At 40.2% G+C, this 20,824-nt stretch overlaps 2 protein-coding genes across 2 annotated transcripts in view; both read right to left on the bottom strand.

The window, feature by feature from the left end:
• Positions 1-556: 556 nt before the first annotated feature.
• Positions 557-1,605, bottom strand: LOC306745972 (C-X-C motif chemokine 10-like; the record flags this gene model as incomplete). The annotated part of the gene is made up of 4 exons (XM_079228836.1): positions 557-752; positions 879-956; positions 1,273-1,396; positions 1,542-1,605. The coding sequence occupies 4 exons, from the start codon at positions 1,603-1,605 to the stop codon at positions 683-685; spliced, it is 336 nt and encodes a 111-aa protein (XP_079084962.1). The 3' UTR covers positions 557-682.
• Positions 1,606-13,694: 12,089 nt separating this feature from the next.
• Positions 13,695-20,824, bottom strand: part of LOC306746285 (A disintegrin and metalloproteinase with thrombospondin motifs 2-like) — a gene marked incomplete at its 5' end in the record, with an annotated part of 105,295 nt that continues 98,165 nt past the window's right edge. Inside the window, 3 exons of the mRNA XM_079229182.1 lie at positions 13,695-16,909; positions 20,076-20,162; positions 20,579-20,708. Of these exons, the coding sequence (XP_079085308.1) occupies positions 14,742-16,909; positions 20,076-20,162; positions 20,579-20,708 (2,385 nt within the window). The 3' untranslated portion in view covers positions 13,695-14,741. The remainder of the gene's footprint in view (positions 16,910-20,075; positions 20,163-20,578; positions 20,709-20,824) is intronic.

Genomic DNA, 20,824 nt, shown 5'->3' with positions numbered 1-20,824 from the left:
GACTTGTAACCGGACATTTATGTGAGGATAGAGAGAAATATAACTTAAATCTATATCAAAAATTCTGTGTGAAGTTGAGTTACTCAGTTATAGTTCCAATGTGATGCTTAAAATGAAGGTAGAATATTTATATGCCAACCAGCACATGGTGCTGGCGGGTTATTCACATCTTAATCTCAGAGTCTCTGCAGCTTTGGTGTCTTCTGGTATCTGATCCATGTAAATTCTAGTAAGACCCATTCATTTTGTTGAGAAGACGCCTTAACAACTTAATAACTTAATGCTTGGCTTTTTAATGGTATGAGATATGTGAGATGGCACATAAACTGTATTTTCTTGGCAGCCCTGAACCACAAGGTAGCACTGTTGATTTATAGAGCACAAACAGTATCAGACCTGGAACAAAAAACAATTTCTCAATGTTTCTTTTCTTTTCTGTTTTTATTATTAAAAGAACACTGACATATACATATAACTTGGTTCACAACACATACATCTATTTACAAAAACAGATAAAAGGAAATAAAATTGAACAGAGATTATACTGTAAGTGCACATCAGTATAAATAGAAGATAAATAGACAAACAGTTTAATTCAACTACATCTGCATTGGTTTAAGGTGCCTTTGTTTGAGGGGGTCAGAGGTCATCTGCTCTCCTTCTTGATCGGAAGAGATAAGAGTCAGGTGCGAGCTGTGTTGGTGGAGGAAGTGAGCTCAGTTGGTCTGGTTGTAGTCGAGGTTTTCTGTTTACTAGAATGACAAAAAAGAAGAAAACACATTAGACACTTTACAACAGTGTGGAGAAGGCATCATGTTATTAATTATCAAATATGGAGATTCACTGAGACTCAGATTCATGTCTGTAAATATACTCACATGATGGAAGCCATGAGTCTTTGCACTGCCTTCAACTTGGGGTTCAGGCAATAGCGAAGGCCGCTGTTCAGGGTGACGCTGTTGAAATGGACATTAGAGGTAAGCAGGGGAACATGATTCAGGCCGGTAGCTTGATGACTAAAAGTGCCTCAAATGTGCAGGTTCGTTATAACTTTCCCTGCAAATGAGGCCAGATTTGAACCCTTAATAAATCTTGTTGAGAAAGGATAAAATACCACCCTGGGTGTTATGGGTGAGGGGTTTACTACGAAGCTTCTTATTAGCACACAAAAATGCAAATAGCTAATAATTATTTTCAAAATATGACACATTATTGCACAACGATCCCACAATCTTAATTGTTCTTTATCTAAAATATTTCAGTGTGTCTTACACAATCTCTGCTTTGTCACAGAAGATGGTTGCTGGGTAGACCTGGACATCCTGTACGTCATTCTTTGAGCCAATTCCCTTCCTGAAACGTTGACACAGACACTGCTTTCCTGATGTATGATCAACTGGAGAGGAAGATAAAGAAAAACACATTTTATTGATTCAGTTAATTTTTCACTTTTTACAGACCAACACATGTAGAAATGTATGAAACACACCTCATATTGTCAATGTTAGAGTAGTAAATGCTAAAGAAGTATAAATACTTACTTTGGGCTTTAGCGATGCAGACCATGACGGCCAGGAGCAGAAACACTTTCATGATGCCGGACATCTTTGGTGAAGAAGACACTGGTGCTGTGATGAAGGTGATAGAGAGGAGCTGTAACAAGTGCAGTGATTGAATAGTCAGAGAACTGTGAGGGGTAGAAGCCGAGGGCCAGCTTATATACCCTCTTCAGACACAAACCGCATCATACTTCCTGTGAACAAGGGAATTTTTGAGACTGGAAAGTGAAACTTCAAAACCCACAACAAAGGAAAGTACTCACTCATTCCATTGTGGTTGCTTATAATTCCACCAGATTTGAGATTTAAAAATTATGTTTGAAATATGTCTGAAAATATGAAAATAAACGTACACTCACACTGTGAGTGTAAATGAATGTTTGACCTATGACATTATATACATTTTGCACACTATTTATCTTGATACCATGAAGAATAAAGATCCAAACATTTAAAATCAAGTTAGTGTAGATTTGTGTGATCTTTGCAACTTCTGTATGCATGTTCAGTGGTTAACACCTTCAGCGCGTATACAGCATCAAACTAAACATCAGAGTTCTCAGAATAATACGAAGGCAAGTGTGAATTTGTTCATTTCCACTGTAGCTGCGTGGTAGTGACGTGACATTTATTGTGTGAACAAAGTCAGAACTATTTAAGAGATTCTGCATTTTTTGGTCGTCGTTAGATATTAACTCAGATCTGGCATAGGATTCGACATGTCCCCCTCAGGTCACGGGTTTTAATCAAAATGCTTGATTTGAGGAGAAAGCATGGTCTAAATGTAAGTTTCAGTTTCAGTTCAAAAGGATTTCCCTTCACAGCTCTTCCTTCTCAGTTTTGGATATCCTTCTCTTTTCTTCTAAATTGTTCAACAAATATGGAATGAAAGTGAAAAAAAAAAACAATAGAAAAAAAATATACTGTAGCAGACTAATTTTGTAATAACGAGTGTTAGAGATCACATTCTCGTTAAATAGAGTGACAGGACTGTAAAGACAACAGAGGGTGACTATATACATATATGTTGTATTGCTATTATTATTATTTGCTGGCAGCTGTAGCTCATGGGGAGAGTGGTCAACCTGAAACCACAAGGTAGCCGGCTCAATACCCCAGTCTCCCCATAGTTCGCATGTTGAAGTGTCCTTGAGCAAGACACTGAACCCCCAGTAGCTCCCTGGGTGCCTCACAGCAGCACACTGCTCCTTAATTACTAAGGATGGGTAAAATGCACTGTGGGATTAATAAAGGAATATAAATAAAACAAATGCATTCCTGATAAGAGCAGGGCCCTTAAAAAGATATATCCCTAACTTTCAGACATTTGGCATACTTTACATGGTTGGATTACCAAACTAAAAGCTTTTCTCACATACATGTAGGTTTCTAGCCACGTAGAACGTTTTGGTCTTGCTTGTCCAGGTCTTGAGATATCAATCTCCTTTCGGGGTGAGGGCAAAGGTCTCCATGGCTGATTTCTCAAATCCTGGCCCAGTAAAATCAAAACGATCTGCGTAGCTGAAACACAAGTGTGAAAATATCTTATTTTCTAATCTGGGTGAACCGATCCTTGAAGCATTGTGATGGTGCATTTCAAAGACAATCCAGTGGGTTTTGTGAGCAGGAACATATAAACAAATATAACCCTTACAGTTTATCTAAGAGATCATAGATGGAGATACAGTTATCAAGCATCATTATAACCACAATGTATACTTTACTGTCTTCAAGTCTGGTTTATAGTGAAAATATAATTCAGTTTGATGTTCCACCAAACCTTTCTTAATCCTGAGACTGTTATTAAATTCTTTAGAAATCTTCCTCAGCCAAGCTGTGCTGCTTTAAGACGCAGGGTTCTTCCCTGGAAATAAAGGGCACTGAAAGGGACTTTCATTTATTTCTATAATGTTCAGACTAAACAGTGGTCAGCAAGTGTGACTTCCCTAAAATTACTGCCACAGACAAGTGTGTGAAAGGAATGGAGTCATTTTCCGACTGAAAATGTGTCATGTGTCTTCTGTGGTTTATTAATCAGGGGATGTATTTATGACGCAGCAGCTCACAGTGAAACACGATATTTCTGCCACCTCTGATGAACTTCATTTTCTTTCTGACAGGCAGCTTGCACTTAAAGCTTGAATATTTCATACTTCCCTTCAGTTATTATTTCATGTGTTTTTAGACTGGTGAGTGCACCAACTCACGTCAGTAAAGTGCAGCTTGCTCTGGCACAGGAACAAAAAAGGGGCGACGCTGCAGTCCAGCTTTTAGTGGCAGTACATGTACAACCAGCACTGCTCATGGAAAATATATTTTCTTTAGTTGCCCTATTGGCTGTGTAGGGGTAAATGTGGGTTTGGGTTCACATTTAATAATTGCGTTTCCTTTTTGTGAAGTAGCAGCTCTTCACCAAAAATCCAAACCACAAAGTGTGACCCTGTGTAGGAATAAACCGACAGGAAATACACACGTCAGCGAAGTCTCTTCCTCTGCAGACTTTGTGTATACTGCCTGGTGTGGTTGCACTTCTCATTTCATTTACAAAAGCCATTTTTATAATCAGCAGAAACACTGTGATGAAATACCAAGTGGATAGTGGCGGAAGAAGTAAAAGTAAAAGTACCATTTATGTTAAAGTAGCCTACTCCATTACAAGTAAAAAGCATTCAAACTCCTACTGAAGTCAAAGTACAGAAGTATTATCAGCAAACTGTACTTAAAGTATCAACAGTAGAAGTAATCATTCTACAGACAACAGGGTATTGTCAATGATACATTGCTACATGATTAGATTAGATTAGAAAACTTTATTAATCCCCAGTGAGGAAACTCATTTGTCACCAAAATTCACAACAATAGACTCATACAGAGCCAACAACAGACTTCACAGTGCACAGCAGACAAGAAACACATTACAAGGAACAAACAACACAGAAAATGTCATATGAAACAAGATACGTGACCGACATCAGAAAGATGCTAAATCCAAAAATCCACAACTAACGGTGTTCGTTAAAAAATCTAACTGCTGCTGGAACGAACAACCTTCTGAGTCGTTCAGTATACACTTTGTCCATTAAAATGAATTTACTGTCCAGATAGACCCCAAGATATTTATATGACTGGACAATTTCTATCTGCTGACCTGCAGTTATCACTGGGGCGACCAATACTAAACTATTACTATAACTACTACTATACAAATACTGCAACCCACGAAGTGTGCAGTCAAACAAATTCAAATTCTCATTTCAATGATGACAAAGGTGAATACATCCTCAGTTACCCATAATGACAGAATACAAGTCATATAAATACAATATTTATTTAATATTTATTTTTATATACTATATTATTTTTTACAATAAAATGACAGTTTTGGTAATATTGATTTCACAATATTTTCAAAAACCTGCCAAATGTTGACAAAAGCAGTCCACATTTCATCAGCCCAACCGAAATCACAAGTAGCCCAACTGGACAGGAACCAGCCCAGTCTGGCCACTGTTAGGTAGTGACCTAGTTAGTAGTGGCCTGTTAGTTCAGCGGCCCCTCCAACAGTAACAATCTAGGGCTTCACGGGAGGATTACTGTGGGTTGGAAAGATGAAAACCAAGCTCTGCAATACACACAGACTTTCATATACCTTTTATTTTTGTGAAATATTGGATTAAATGACCTTTTCATGTATCATGCAGGTGTTTAAATGAAAACAGCGGAGCGGATTAGTGTCACAGCTGATGGGTGCAGCAAAGGCAGGGAGGACCCAAATATGACTTAAGAGACTCAGTGAAGTTACTTTCATAGTAGAAGAAAAAAAGTTTTCAGTTTGAACATCTGAAAGGCCGACAGATTACAGGTAAAGAATGCAGCAATGACAACGAACCAACAAAAGAAGTGGGCTGGTATAAATAAGAGCAGTGGGAACAGGTTAGCAGGAGGTCTGCTGACTGCAGGGCTAACGAGCGACAGGTGAATCTAATCAGAGTGGGGCAGACGATCACAATTAGTGGGAAACACATAAAGGCAGGAAGTGAAGTGCTCTGAGAAGATGAGTAATAAAGACATAGACAATCTTCTGATTGTCTAGTTTATCTAGGTCCTATATTGGCATCAATATTGTTTTTCATTCCAGTTTAAACAGTAACTTTAAACACAGTACTGGAGTAAATCCACTTTATCTCTTTATACATTTAAAACATTGAAGTTATGTAGACTGGAGTTTCTTCCTGTACGAACTCTGCATTGTGAGAGACCCACTGCTTCAGGTATTCAGAGTTATTATGTTGACCTGATGGAGAAGATCAAAAGGTTACGCATTACTTTCGTTTGTTGAATTGTTCTTATGTGCGGTTCCTAACTGTGGTTGGTTCCCTCCACAGCATGGTCGAGACGATTCCTTATTTGTTAAAGTTCCCATATTATTCAGTTCAAATTGTGTTTAAATACATTAAGATAAGGGTAAAATAAGAATGATGTTTGCATGTGATTACATTTTTTTTTTATTTTTTTTTTTGGCCTCATGCTAAACAATAACAATATTGACACCTGATTGCCATGGGGTTTTCATCCATCACGACTATTGCTTTAGTATTTATGAAACATCCTGCAGAAAGACTGATTAATAATTTGACGATAAACTAGATGTAATAATGACGTCTTTTCATGCAGTTAATATTCACAGCACCTTGACGAACTAACAAGTTGGTGTCACCAGGCCTTGCCTCTCATTTTGGTGTGCTGAGGTAGGTGTGAAAAGAAAGAGAGACTTGAGAGTCGATATGACCGCAAGATAATCTTTGAGAGTTTCCAGCCCCAAAAAGACACGTCTGACGGTGAAGGGGATTTTTCTCTTCGTGGAACTGTATGTTCCCCGACCCTGCGTTCCGACGTTTCTTCTAGTTTATGTCCATGACTATGTCCAAACTTAATGGTTGTTTTAAACAGTTAGTTCAATTGGTTATGATGAACATGAACATTAAACTCACCCAAAAAAACACATGGGGACATCATTCCAACACACAAGTCACACGACTCAAAGACACACAAAGGCTCAGACAATCGGACAGGCAGAGAGCAAACCAACACTTCTCTGTTGTATTTAATGTCTTTTTATATTTATCTTGTTTATTGTATATGTATATAAGTACAAAGAGCTACATGAAACCGGAGTCAAATTCCATGTATGTGTAACACACATGGCCAATCTGATTCTGATTCTTATTCAGACTTCAGCCACATTTACTTCAGTATTTTGGCAAACCAAGAGTGAGTACCCAACATTTTGAACTTAATCCATCATTGCACATTGAAATTGTGTTTGGAAAAAACTACAGCAAGTTTGTTCAAATTTCCTCCACGAAGAACGTCAAACACAGGGATTTGTTTAAAATCTGTGTGATTATCTTAAAGTTCTTTTTTTTTTGTTCCAGATGACAAACGTCACACCAATCTTATATTTGAGCAATTAACTGATTACAATACTATCATTATAAAAAGGAAGATTTGCCAAATCTACAAAAGGAATTATTGATTGATAATGATAATTATCCTTTGTACTATTTAAATAAACAGCCAATGTCTCAGCTTGGCCTAACTAGATCTTCAATAGACAATTAATCTTTTAACTTGTGTAAATTGTCACTTTTAGCGTGACCTTTAATGTGTAATTTTTCAATAGAATGTGCATTGTGTGGCACACCAAGAGACTTAAGGAAATACAATTTGTGATGGCTTGTGAATGCAAAGTATTTTCTCAGCCTGCCCTCTAGTGTTTAAGATTGAAAACTACACCCAAGGGTGTCTTTGGGATGGTTCCCGCTGAACCTACAGGTGAAAACAATTATCCTTAATCAGAGCAGATACTTGTTCTGTTTTACCAAAAAATACTGCACACACAAAAAAAAATCTGAATATTCTGTTCTTTGCAACATTGAAATGTGTTGAATATGTGTCTATTAATCAGTTTTATTGTGGCATGCAGTCGACGTGCAGCTGCACCACTAAAGCAACAGATGACCTGCGTCATGCATGTTTCGGCTCAGCGGCGTCATCTTTGCTCAGCTGTGTTTCTCCACACTTTTGTTTACCAGAACAGGATCCCACGACAGTTGCCATAGAAACTCCAGCGCCTGGCACCAGCCGAGCCGAGAGGGGAGTTCATTTACGATGGATTCACACACGCAAGAAAACAAAGATCCTAGCGCAGATATGAAAGTATAAAAACAATGTTTTATTGATTCATACGTAGTTCACAAAACACAGCAAGGTAAAAAACGTGTCCATTTTTAAGTTTGTGTGTGATCACCAGCATACATCGAGTGTTGCAAAAGTAAATAATTACATTGATATAACATTACAGATGGGCAATCACAGTATTGAGGAATGTCTTGCGTCACAATGTCTGTACATTTGCGCCCTATATCTCAGCGATGGCGGGCAGCATGCACGCTCGCACACGCGCCTCCCTCCACGCCGACCTGCAGTCAGAGAGCCACTGGGAGATGAGGGATTGTTTGATGGTTGGACTCTGTCGCTCCGCCTCTGCCCCGCTGTCTGCTGGGCTCCCTCTCCTGGCCTCCGACCTGGAGGAGCTGTGCTTTGGGGAGATGTTTAGAATGGATGTGTTCGTGCTGGTGTGTAACTCAGGGCAGCTGCTCTTGCGCTGGCATGGGAGGTCTGGACTTGAAGCGCGGGGGATGCTGTGAGCTCTGGAGCGAGCCTGGCCCTCCCATAAACTCCCATGTTGCCTTACAAATGCCCCCCTCACACCTCCTGACAGGTCGTTCTGGTGTCCATAAAGATACTCCAGAGGGTCAGAGTTGCCAAACATCAGCTCGCCATTCAGTTGTATCTCCTTTCCTTGCTGTGCTTCCTCTGTCGGGTTGAATGCAAAGGTGGTAGATGTCGTCCCACTGAGCCTCGACAGCCTCAGCCTCTGGTGCACGGCGGCCAGCTGCCGCGTGTGGATGTTGTCGGGAGAGATGTGCCTGGCGGTGAAGGTGGGGCTGGCCAGGTGGCAGATGGAGAGGAGGTAGTCCTCTGAGGAGACGGCCTGGCCGTGGCCAGCACTGTGGAGTGTGTTGGCCTCATTTAAATCCCTCAGCGTCTCCTCGGTGCCCTCTCTGATCGTGGGCAGCAGGAGTCTTCTCTTGGACAGCAGTCTGGACCGCGGCCGCATCTGAGAGAAAGACGAGGAGGAAAGACGTCATGTTGTGAGCCAACATATTTGGCCACAAACAAACACAGTAGAGTATATAAGCAGTTTTACAGTAAATTCACTGAATATTTTGAGATTTTGCTTGCAAAAGCAAGATTTAAACACAATAACTTGATGTGGTAATACCAGTGGATCAGATCCTGCTCATTAGAAAACCGTTTGTATCCCCAGATCATTGTCCAATCCATCTAACAAAACATTATTTGATTCAATAGCATGTCTGATACTAATAACTGAGAACATATTCATACACGGCTGTCTATAAAATAGACAGACGACATTTGTATTTAAAGCATACAGTGTATTTTCAAGGGTCCTGATGTTTTACCTCATTTTTCCAATGACATCATTTTTCTGCTTCATCTGGACAAATAACGTTGAAGCGTTTTGAAACCAAACCATCTATACTAGCCCCTAACTCAATCAAATCTAAATCACATATAAGTCTTCCTCTTCCCCATCCCCTGCTTACTCTGGAGTTGCAGTGTAAACAGCCCAAAATACAAACAATCCCAGCAAGAGGCAACATAAATAGATGACTCTTTTAGATTCCATTTCAGTCATGTAAAGCCACAGAATGTGTCAGCTTATATTTGATGTAACCCCATATTGTTAAAACCTTGAGTGTAGCCCACAATATATTTTCGTCTTAACCATGATGCCAAAAATAGTGAAAGCCCGACCAAAATGCGAGCCTCTCCCAGCTTCTTCCAAGGTGTAACCATTGCTAAATTTAGACCACACCTTCGGTATACAAGAGCTAAAAATGGTTCCAAGGCAGCAGCGCTGTGCCGAAGCACAGAATAGACACACTGTGTATTTTCAGCTTGTGCATTTTCAGAAATTATGTCAGGATCTTCAGCACAATTTGCTCTCTCACTCACCTTATGCCTTGTCTGGTCCAGTCGGTCTGCTCTTCTTTTCTCTGCTCTAATATCAGTCAGCAGCCTTTTAGCAGCTGGATATGGTTTTTATTTACGATGCTGTATCTCCAGCCAGTGTTGCTGCTTCTCTGTCGCTCCAGCTGTCTCTGACCAGAGGCAGCAGCAGACTGCAGATTTATCGTCTCCTCACATCACTCCTCCTCCCTCCCTCTTTCTCCCAAGCTTACTTCTTGTTTGCCCTCCTTCCCTGGTTCTAAAAATAGACTCGCCATCCATTGCCTTAGCCCAAGCACTGTCATTGGCCGACTGTATTGATGGAGAGAGAAAAACAGAGGCAGGAGAGAGAGAGAGAGATGACTAAGACGTAGAGAGAGCGAAAGAGACAGAGAGGAGAACAAACATAAAAGATAGGGTGGAAAAGAGATGGGGGTTTATTTTGAGACATGCTATTTATAAATAATGACTGAATGTATTGTGTGTATTATACATATGGTGGTGCTTTTGTAAACATGTTTGACATTAATTGTATAAAGCATGTTACATGTATAATAATTTGATATGCATGTGAGAGCTTTGCACATGTTTTATGTGTGTGTGTGTGTGTGTGTGTGTGTGTGTGTGTGTGTGTGTGTGTGTGTGTGTGTCACAGTAGGCTGCAATTCAAATAAACTAAGACTTAAATCCCACACAATTTCTGGGTAACGGCACATTCAAAAGTAATGAATAATAAAGCAGGTATTTCACAAGCTTATATTGAACTGGACACTTTGAAGAATAACACATTTTTTGAGGATTTGGGTTAGGCTGAACAATAGTTACATGAACATAAAGACTGTCCACTGGGCAACTTTATGGTGAAATTGGCTGTTATTTGTGTCTTGCTTAAGAGAACGATTTGACAATAACAATGGGATGGCAGGTGGTTGGAAGGAGGCAAGGCTTTTTAAAATGATTTCCCATGCTTGGATTTGGATTACCGTAAAACTGTATTGATTTACTTTCCATTGAGAAGCTTGTTTCTCAAACATTGTTTGTCACATCGTTGTGATGGCATTTTGGGAGATTCAGCCATTGTCTTTGTAAAAAAGAGCTTATTGTTTGTAATAATATCACAGTGGTTCATTCATGAATTAAACTCAATGAATCTCAACATTCATTCACTGATTGAACAGCCTCCAGGAGCAATTTGGGTTTAAGTGTCTTGCTCAAGGACCATGACAAGGACTAAAGGAAACGGGGATTGAACCGCCGAGCTGTCTAAATTTGACACACACACACACACACACACACACACACACACACACACACACACACACACACACACACTCACACACACACCCACTGGCATGTTGAGCAGTTACACTTTGCCAGCCCTCAGACAGCACACTGACTGCATTCAATGAGCGTTCTGCTAATGACAAACACGAGACACGACATCAACAAGCCTTCAGCTGGAAGTAAAACAGCAGGATTTAAATTTGTGAAAGAAGCAACAAAAACAAGATTAAACTCCAGTCTGTTTAAACTCCAGTGTGTTTCAAGGACATATTTGTTTTTATCAGCAGGCATATTAAAGAGTTTAAAAATGGGTCAAGTTGTTTTCTCGCGGCTCTCAGCTGAACACCAACCGGAGCCTATTGAACTGAATGTGTGTGCTGTGTAGATGTCATATTTTCGAGCTGCATTACATTTGTGGTCAATGGGCTTACTTGTGGAAACAAACAATAAACCAATAATGTGTCATTGAAGTCACCAAAGCCACACGATGACTTTTCAGTAATTATAAAATTCTCCTTTTTTATCTGGTTGATAAAATCTTCAGCAGGTACGGAGAGAGTTGGACACTTTCAGTTGAAGGATGGATCCATTTGGCTCTGGTTGTTAAGCCTGATGGTTATTATACATTATCATAGTCGTCCTCTGAAGGGCTGAGAGGGGAGTTTCCTCAGAGAGATGGCCGCCTCTTCTTTTCTTGGGAAAAATTGTAATCACAGGGGGTGCACAAATTAACAAGAACAAATATAATGCAGTTACAGTAAATGGAATCACATGCAATACATCTTGATTCACGAAACTTAATGTGTTCAATTTTTGTCATTACAATTTTGTCAAGACTTGTTTGGAGCTTTGATCCATCCATTGGAACAAAACTGAAAACTAAAAATAAGCGCAATTGGATCAGCCCTAGTGAGAAACAATCTCAAGAAAATTTAGATAATTTTTCTTGGTGGGCTGTTTGATTCCATGAGACTGAAAGGTGGCACTGTTACTGTTTCATTGACCCCGTGCACCTTTATCATGAGAACCAATCCGCAACAAGTCAGGAGACCGACCTTGAACTTGTTAGTTTTCTCTCAAAGACGCCGCCTGTTGAACCAGTGTCTAAAGGAAACAAACAAATATTGATTATTATCCCCTTGCTGTTCACACTTATGTCTCTCTACTTTCTCTCAAGTTTCCCTCAAACCACAGAAATGTATCAACTGAACTTGTGAGGATGTAAATGTTAGACATTAGTATTATTTGTGTGTTTTTTCTTTTATGAGATACAATGATGACTGAAGGTGAGCATTATTGCATCCATGCAATCCATTATTTGCTGTACAATGAAACCTTCAACTACCAACTTATTCAACATTAAAGGACTATCGACTGGGGACCCCGGGAATAGAAAAAACGTTGACTTTTTTCTTCCAAAACCGTATTAGTTATGTTATTAATGCCACCTGAAATCTTAGAAAAGTTTGTCAATTAGCATATTAGGAGGAATCCCTTTTGACAGGGATACCTGGATCCCAATACATTTTATATTCTTGAAAAACACTAAATGTAAACAATATATACAACGTTAATGTAAACAAATTGATTGACAAAATCATACAAAATTGGGTTGATGGAATATTGTATCTGTGAGGTATGACAAAAGTATATGGGGACCCCAGTTGGTATTAAAGTGTGTGTAACAAAGAGTGGTGGAGCCTCTTTACAGAGGCCGGATGAAGTCAGCTTTGGAAAATGGCTAAAAGGAAAAAGAAGACAAAACCCCCAAATAACTGATTGGTTTATGAAAGATGTTAACAGGAAATAATGAAAAAAACTTATCTCAAAGTGTTGAAGCATAACAAAAATAATTGCCATGCTTTAATTAATTAAATAACAAGATCATAATCTTGGATGTTCTAAAAACTGTTTTCATGAAACAATCTGCTCTTGTTTCTCTGAATTAACAAGGAAACCTTCAAAAAAACTGGACCAACTGGATCAAATGAATGCATCATGTTTCCATAATGTGACATATCAGAAGACTGCTACAAACAAATATTAATAGTATTATTTGTTTAGTGCAGAGTTTGAATGGAATGACTAATCAAGTTTCACAAAATCAATCTGAGAGTGTAACCAGATGCAAAGTTAGATGTTTAGCCAAACCGTCGAGCAAGAGAGTGAGTGCAAAGTAATGGTGCAGCTTTTAATCACGTCAAATGCATTTACAGCTAATTTCTGCTGAGAGAGAGAGAGAGAGAGAGAGAGAGAGAGAGAGAGAGAGAGAGAGAGAGAGAGAGAGAGAGAAAATTTATTTGGCCACATTTTCAATCCCACGGTGAGAACGACTCTACTGAAGTTTGGAATTCTGTAAAGCAATGCTGAACCTAATACTCTGATTCAGATTTTTCAAAAGGCAAAAAAAAAAAGGTTTGAGCACAAATATGAACAAAGGGAACATTGCTAACATGTGCTATGTCTCCCCCATGTTTAAAATATCACACTAATGTGCAATTGGGAGTAAAATGTCAGTTGAAGAAACATTTCTAAACATTGATAATTCAAGGAGATTGTTGCTTAACCTGACCCTGTGCTGTATCATCAATCAGTTAACCCAAATCCGGTGCAGCAGAGGCTCAATAGTTTTGTTTATCAGGATTCTGGCATAACAACTACTGGTTGCAGCCAAAAAGATAAAGAAGGGAAGCATGATATTACTGGATGTTACTGGAACAAAAAAGCACACAACACTGACAGTTTGCAAAATACCACAGGCACTTAAACTTTAATAAATATTAAACATTAAGCTCTTTTTATTATGTACAGATATCGTACAGAAAGATCCACTGATGCGTTTGCAGCTGCTGCAAAGTTGAGATGTACCAATAACAAAAAAAATTACGAAAGAAAACAAACTGGCCCCAAAGCTTATATTTGGATACAGATAAAACAAACAGGCTTGTGTATTTTTTTTTTTTTTTACATAAATAAATGCACAAGGGACACTGCTTTTTGCAACACTGACATAAAAAGCACCATACTTGACTGACCGTAAAAAAAGAAAAAGAAAAATGCAATCGATATATTTTTTCCTCTTCACTTATATTTGTTTTTTCACCTAGCTTAATGAGATATCAAAATATATCATCAAAATTCAGGGAGCACCAAATGTTTGGCTATGTTTCTCAACATGCTGCGTCTTAACTTCCTGAGGGATGAGAGGCCCGACGTAGTCAGACTGGCATTTGCTTTGGAAACAGTCCAAGCAGTGTAAACTTTACTAGATTTGCACAATTCAATCAAACCAAAAGGAAAAATGGACTTACCAAGAGGGAATGAGATATATCTGTTTGTGGGGAAACGAGCTGCAGTCCTGGGCTGTAATTTCATGTGGAGATTTCTAGGTGGTAGATTTTGCTGGTGGTAGGGATAATACCATTTTACAAACAACATCGTAGCTCATCTTTACATCATTGATTAATCTGTCTCTGTGCTTTAGAGGGATGAAAGCTTGGATTTGTGTAGTGCTGTCCAAACTGGCAAACTGGATATGCACTTCCCATCCCCTCTGTTTCTCATTGTTGTATTGGCACAGACTTGGCGATTTGCTTCAAATCTGCACTCTAAAGGGCTTTTCTTTTTACAAAGTAACTGTTCAAACATTTGGCGATAATATTCTCTCTCTGCAACAGTCCTGATAGTGATATGACAGAGTTTTTTGTGTGTGGACAGGCCATGGTCGTTTTTTTGTCATTTTAAAAAGTCTATAAAAAAAAGTTCATCTCTATAAGAGAAATGAGAAGGCTTGGTCTATCATGCTGCATGGCCTCTCTTCATCCGGAGGAGAAAGTTCCTCTTCTCCTCCAGAAGCTCCTGAATGCGCTTGTTCTTGGTTCTCTCTCGGAGGTTGACTCGGCGCTTTGGGATCAGATTGTTCTGGGAGATGTCATTGTCTACGCCAATGATCCTGTTGTATATGACGTCGATGGAGTTGTTCTCCCTGTTCTCCTCTGGTCTTCGCTGAGGTCTGGTGATGGTTGTGATGGCTGGTTTGTCTGTTGTTGTGGTAATGGTGGTAGGAGGTGAGGTCGTGGCAGGGTCTGAGGTCGTTGTGGGAACATGGATGGTCACAGGGATATACTCAGACAGGTCCAGCCAGGGAGAGGAAGCGAGGTCCGTCATATCTTCACTATTGATAGTTGGGATCACCATGGTGAGGCCGTCGGCCAGCACCATGGTGTCACTGACCACGGCCACGTTTCTGTAGGACACTGGGATCTCATCGTCACTGAGAATGGTTCCGCTGGTTATTGTGACATCGCCGCTGCTGGTCATTGTGACATCACTATACTGCATGGTTCCACTCGGCATGTTGACTTCTTCAAAATGAGTGGATCCAGTCTGGCTTATGAAGTCACCAAAAGTGCTGGGTGTTGTCGTTGAAGTATCATGATACCACAGAGGAGTTTCATCTATAGTTGCTGTTCTGTTATTGATGTTAGTTGCATTGATTCTGGACTCGGGCAACGGTATGCCTGCAGCTGTTGCATATACACTGGTGCTGGATGAGACAGTGAAAGAAAAGAACTCCCTCAGTTGTTCTGGACTTGTATGTGGAGTGGGGGCTGTGGTATAATAGGAAGTTGTAAGTGTTTTAAGTCTTGTCTTTTTTGGGTTACTCTTAGTCTTATTCTGATTAACTTTGGCCTGAAAGAGTATGGCTTTTTTGGGACCCAGTTTTGGGGTATTTTGAGGCTTTGTCTTTGTTTGTTTTTTCTTTGTAACTTTTTTCGTTGGCTGAATCTTTTTTTTGGGATTGGCCTTTGGAGGAGCCTTCTTTTTAATCGTGGGTTTGGGTTTTTTCTCCGAAGTTTTTTTCACTGGAGGAGTCTTTTTGAGAGCGGTCTTTACAGGGGGAATCTTTTTAGGAGTGTTTGGTGGAGAAGTCTTTTTGGGAGTAGTGTTTGGTTGAGAAGTATTTGGCGAAGTATTGTTTAATGCAACAGTCTTTTCCGGAGTAGTCCGTTTGGGAGTCGTCTTTGGTGGAGTAGTCTTTTTGGGAGTAGTGTTTGGTGAAGTAGTCTGTTTGGGAGTCGTCTTTGGTGGAGTAATATTTTTGGGAGTAGTGTTAGGTGGAGTAATATTTTTGGGAGTAGTGATTGGTGTAGCAGTCTGTTTGGGAGTAGTGTTTGGTGAAGTACTCTTTTTGGGAGTGTTTTTTTCTGGTCTATTTTTGGGGGGATTGCTGTTCCATGTGGTTTTCTTTTTTGAAATATCACTTGTTTTCTTTTTGGGGTTGATCTTTGGTGGAACATCTTTTCTTGTAGTATTTTTTTGTGCAGTATTCTTTTTTGGATTGACCTTTGGTGGAATCACCTTTTTGGGCTTTTTCTTTGGCGGAATTATTTTGGACTTGGATTTTTGTGTAGCGTCTGTTTTTGTACTGCTTTCTGCTGGATTCGTCATCGTTGAACTGGTTGATGCTAGAAGGTTTGTGGCAGTTATAACAGATGTTGCTGGACTATTTGTAGTGCTCTGTAATAGGGGATGACCAGTTACACTGGGAGAAGTTGTGATAACTAAGGTCGTAGCCATGGAAAATGTAGTGGAGAGGACAGGAGCACTGGTGGCTGCTGGAGGATGAGTGGGGATCATTTGTGTAGCACTTAGTTGGGAAGGGGTGGAATGAGGAGCAGCAGTGGTCGAGGTAGGAGGATGAGTGGTGGTCCAGGGATTGATGGTAGAAGCTGAAATGGTGGTGACGACAGCTCTGGTGGGTCGGATGGTGTTGACGCCTGAGCTGAAGGTGGGTGGAGAAGCACTGGGTGGGATGGATGTGAATTTGGAGTTGGGTGGAGGCACTGTAATGGTGACATTGCTGCAGGACTTGCAGCACATGCGCTGGTACTCCGGTAGAGGGCAGTGGCGTTTCAGCGCCTCCATACGACAGAACACAGAGCGGTCTCCATGACAACGCTGGCCTGTGGAGGAGAGAATAGAGAACTGAGACTGGGTGCAGCTGGCGGGAGAGATGATGAAGAGGTGAGTGTTATGTATAAGATTGCTGGAATATTTATTTGTATGTGACAGAATGTGCAATGTGCAACAATAAGTGTGTTAGCATTAGTCTTTGTGTGTATGTTCGTAAATATAAAAAAAGTACATGCATACGTGTGAGTGTGTGTGTGTTGGTTCCATGCAGAGTACAGTAGAAAAGCCAGACCATTAGCAGATGGTGCAGAAAGGAAGAGGAGAAAAACCCAAACATCAAGAGCAGTCATGAGATTAGTCCAGAGTAACTGAAATGGAAAAAGAAGGGTCACAAGTCTTGTGTTGTAAATATAACTCTCAGGTCTCCAGGTCAGGAGTTTTTCTAATTTTGATAATTTTTCAGTTGTTAAATTGTAATCCTCTACCACTTGACTAGAACCCTTTTTGTACCATGCCAGTAAAAACTGTGTTCTACTGGCAATGTTTGACATTCTCTCTGACAAAGGATCTGGCCAGTGAACATTTCTGGTGAGAGAAAGATCACACTTTTCAAAACATTTTTATTGATACAACTTTGCTGTTGAGAATGACAGTAACTGAAACAATGAGATGTACGCCCCCCCCTGCTCAATATATAGATATATTCTTTTCTTAAGAAAAATAATTCAACTGTATCGAAAGTTACAAGTTCACAGTCACTTTGGTAAAACACTTCATTACTTGGAAATTAACCAGTCAATCTGTTTATCGATTGAAAAAAAAACATGAAGTACATAAATGATATTTGCTTTTTAAATGAATTACATAATTTCCATGATGATGTAAAAACTGGAATGGCACATTAAGTGTCATATGAAACATTTACAAAACATTAATAAAATTTCCCTGATAAATCAAAGTGCATATAGACGCAGTGCACGTAGTCCATCTGAATGTTTCTTCAACGTTAGCCAAACGTTAGCCAGCCCCACGCAGCAGGCCAGTGAAGCCACAAAACAGTTACCCATAGTATAGAATATTATAGAAGAAGATAACAGTCATGAACATTATTAAATACAGTCAACACCAATGTTATATACAGTCGCACTGCTAGGTCTGGCTTGGTCTCATACAGTCCAACTCCAGCAGAAGGAAACCTTGGATAGCTCGCTACATAGTCACAACAGAAATAAGTGATCACAATACAATGACAAGTCTGAAGTGTTTTTTTTTCTTTTTTCTAGATGCCATATGTGTCGATACCCTAGGCCCTTTGTAAACCCTTCCCAGTAGTCGGACATTGGTCCAACATCACCTTGGTAGGTTTGATGGTTGGCGGGTGTGAGTTTGTTAAGTTGGTTTGAAGCTGCCTCTATTCCGAGTGAAACTTTGAATGAGTAAAGCCATCTCTTTCACAGATAAATGCCATTACATTCAATCCAAGATAAGGCATTGTTCATGTGGAAAATGTTCATCAACATAAAATGATCATCGGACGCTCTCAAATCAAAGTTTATGAGGTATTTCTGTATCTGATCGCAATGTGTAAAAGCCCGAATGATGAAGCTTCCTTCCTACACACACACACACACACACACACACACACACACACACACACACACACACACACACACACACACACACAATCAGACAGACTTTGACTGACAAAACTAGTATATCGGTATTCAATCACATTTGTTGACTCGCTCATCTAAACACAAGACACACATGCACACACAGAGATACAACAACACACTCACACACATGCATACAGGGGTGATGGATGCAAATGTGCATGACAAAATGGGATCCTATCCTTAAAGAAAACAAGAAGCGACAGTAAACCACTGATCCATCTGAGAGAATGGAGAGGCAACTAACTGACCAAGTCCTGCATAATATAGGTCTAACCCCTTCCCCCAAAACATTTTACCTTTATTAAATATTCATCTGTATTAATGTAAAATCAATAAAAAAATACACATAACAGTCAAGGATCTAAGCGATCAATAGCAGTCCAAAGGTTTTAGGCAAATAAGCTACAGCTTATTCATGGTAAAACGTTATTAATATTATTGTTACTCATATAGATTTAGATTTATAGGTATATATAAATACAAATATATTTATAGATGTATTTGTTTAAAGTCTGCAAGCACAAATAAGCTGCATTTATTGAACTTTAGTATAACAGTCAAAGAGAGGATGGCTGATGATGAGGTGAAATGGGAAGCAACCTCAAGCGGTCAGACTACCCTGTTTTTTGTGTGTGTTTTTTTTTTAATTAGCCTTTCTTCAAGATCCTTCACCTCACAGTTTCCTCCCTCCAAAATCAGAAGGTTTACTTTTGTCACTTCCTGTCCTGTGCTGAGTTCCTGTCAATCTGAGAATGGAACGTAGAATGAGACGCCATTCTCGTCCTCGAATGGAACCAGGATGTCAGATGAGCACTTTAGCAAAGATGTCCTCATTGTGACAAGATCACATTCACAATAAAGCTTTCATATTTTTTTTTTAATCACTTTTTTTTCTATATAGATATTTATATACCTTTTCTGTTTATTTTCACACCTGTTTCTCCCCACAATGACAGTGCGCTAGAAAAAGAAAAAAGCGCAGCTGCATCTCAGGAGTGGTAACCCATGACAACACGCAGCTAGCTCGCGCAAAACATGGCCGCCAAATGCAGAGTGGGTCCCCTCACACATGAACGGCTCCTCGACACGTCTCGGGAGGTGCCCATGAAAACCTGTTCGCCTTGCCACTTCGAATCCTTTTCACATCAATTTTTTTGTTGATCTTTTGAGTTTTCGACTGGCCAGCGGTTACAACACAATGCTCCACAAAGGAGAGAGAGATAGAGAGAGAGAGAGAGACAGAGCAAGAGAGAACCAACTAGCACACACAGGAGCCAGAGACCTCCCCCCAGTCAGAGTCGTCTCAGACACACAGAGAGAGAGGCAACATCCCCCCCTCCCCCAAAAGAGAAGCGAAAGCTTTGCCGCTCGCTCACAGGCGTGGGCACAGGCACGGGCCGTGGGGAAGGTCAGGGGGCCAGCCGGGGCCGGCCCTGCAGAGACAGGAGGACAGAGATGGGCAGGGCCCAGCAGAGGACAAACATGCAGCTGCGGCTGCCGCTGTGGAGGCCAGGCTGGGAACTATAGAGGGAGGTTTTACGTGAGGAGATCTTCGGGTAGTTGGTGTTGGGGCGAGACAGCCACTGGATCAGGATGTTGCCGTTCTTGTTGAGGTCTGGCGAGCCCTCTGCGGAGAAGCGAAGGGAGAGAGGGATGCAGCGGTTAAGGTGGGAGGGGAAGTCTTTGAATAGTTATTGTAATCACCTTTCCCAGCATCTCTTTTCTACACTGATATCTGGGACTGTTTTTGTCTACGCATTTAAGAATATGTACAATTTATTTCAAGTAACTGCTGAGATCTGGCAACATGGGGATGTTGTCAACAAATACGGCAAGAAAAGTGTTTTTGAGCCAGATTATCTGAGGAAAAAAACTAAACTCTAAATAAGTTTAGTTCACATAAGAGTTTGTTTAAAATTTATGATTGTTTGACTGCTTGTTTATTGTCCTTTGTTTTGAAAGTAAGATCAACATTTTAATAAAAGTGAAATTCTTAAGACAATTGAATGAAATAATTTTAACTGGAGGCTCCTTAACACTCACTGGGACATGGATCCAGGCGACAGACTCTGATGGTGTCGGGCTTACTGTCCAGACACAGGCCGATGGTGTTGTCCCTGGTGTGGCACAAAGCCTGCCTCTGCTGGGTCCCGTTACCACACGACACTGAGCACTGGAGAGACAGGACATCCCCAACAAGCACTTTAGAACACAACACTTGGTATATATGTACATCAAATCAGAACATGCACATTTAATGTACATGATCATCATGACATGTGTCTTTTT

Source organism: Taurulus bubalis (genome assembly GCF_910589615.1).
Source record: "Taurulus bubalis genome assembly, chromosome: 13".
Lineage (NCBI taxonomy): Eukaryota > Metazoa > Chordata > Actinopteri > Perciformes > Cottidae > Taurulus > Taurulus bubalis.
Note: the sequence above shows the minus strand (reverse complement) of the source record. Positions and strands in the feature narration are given on the sequence as shown.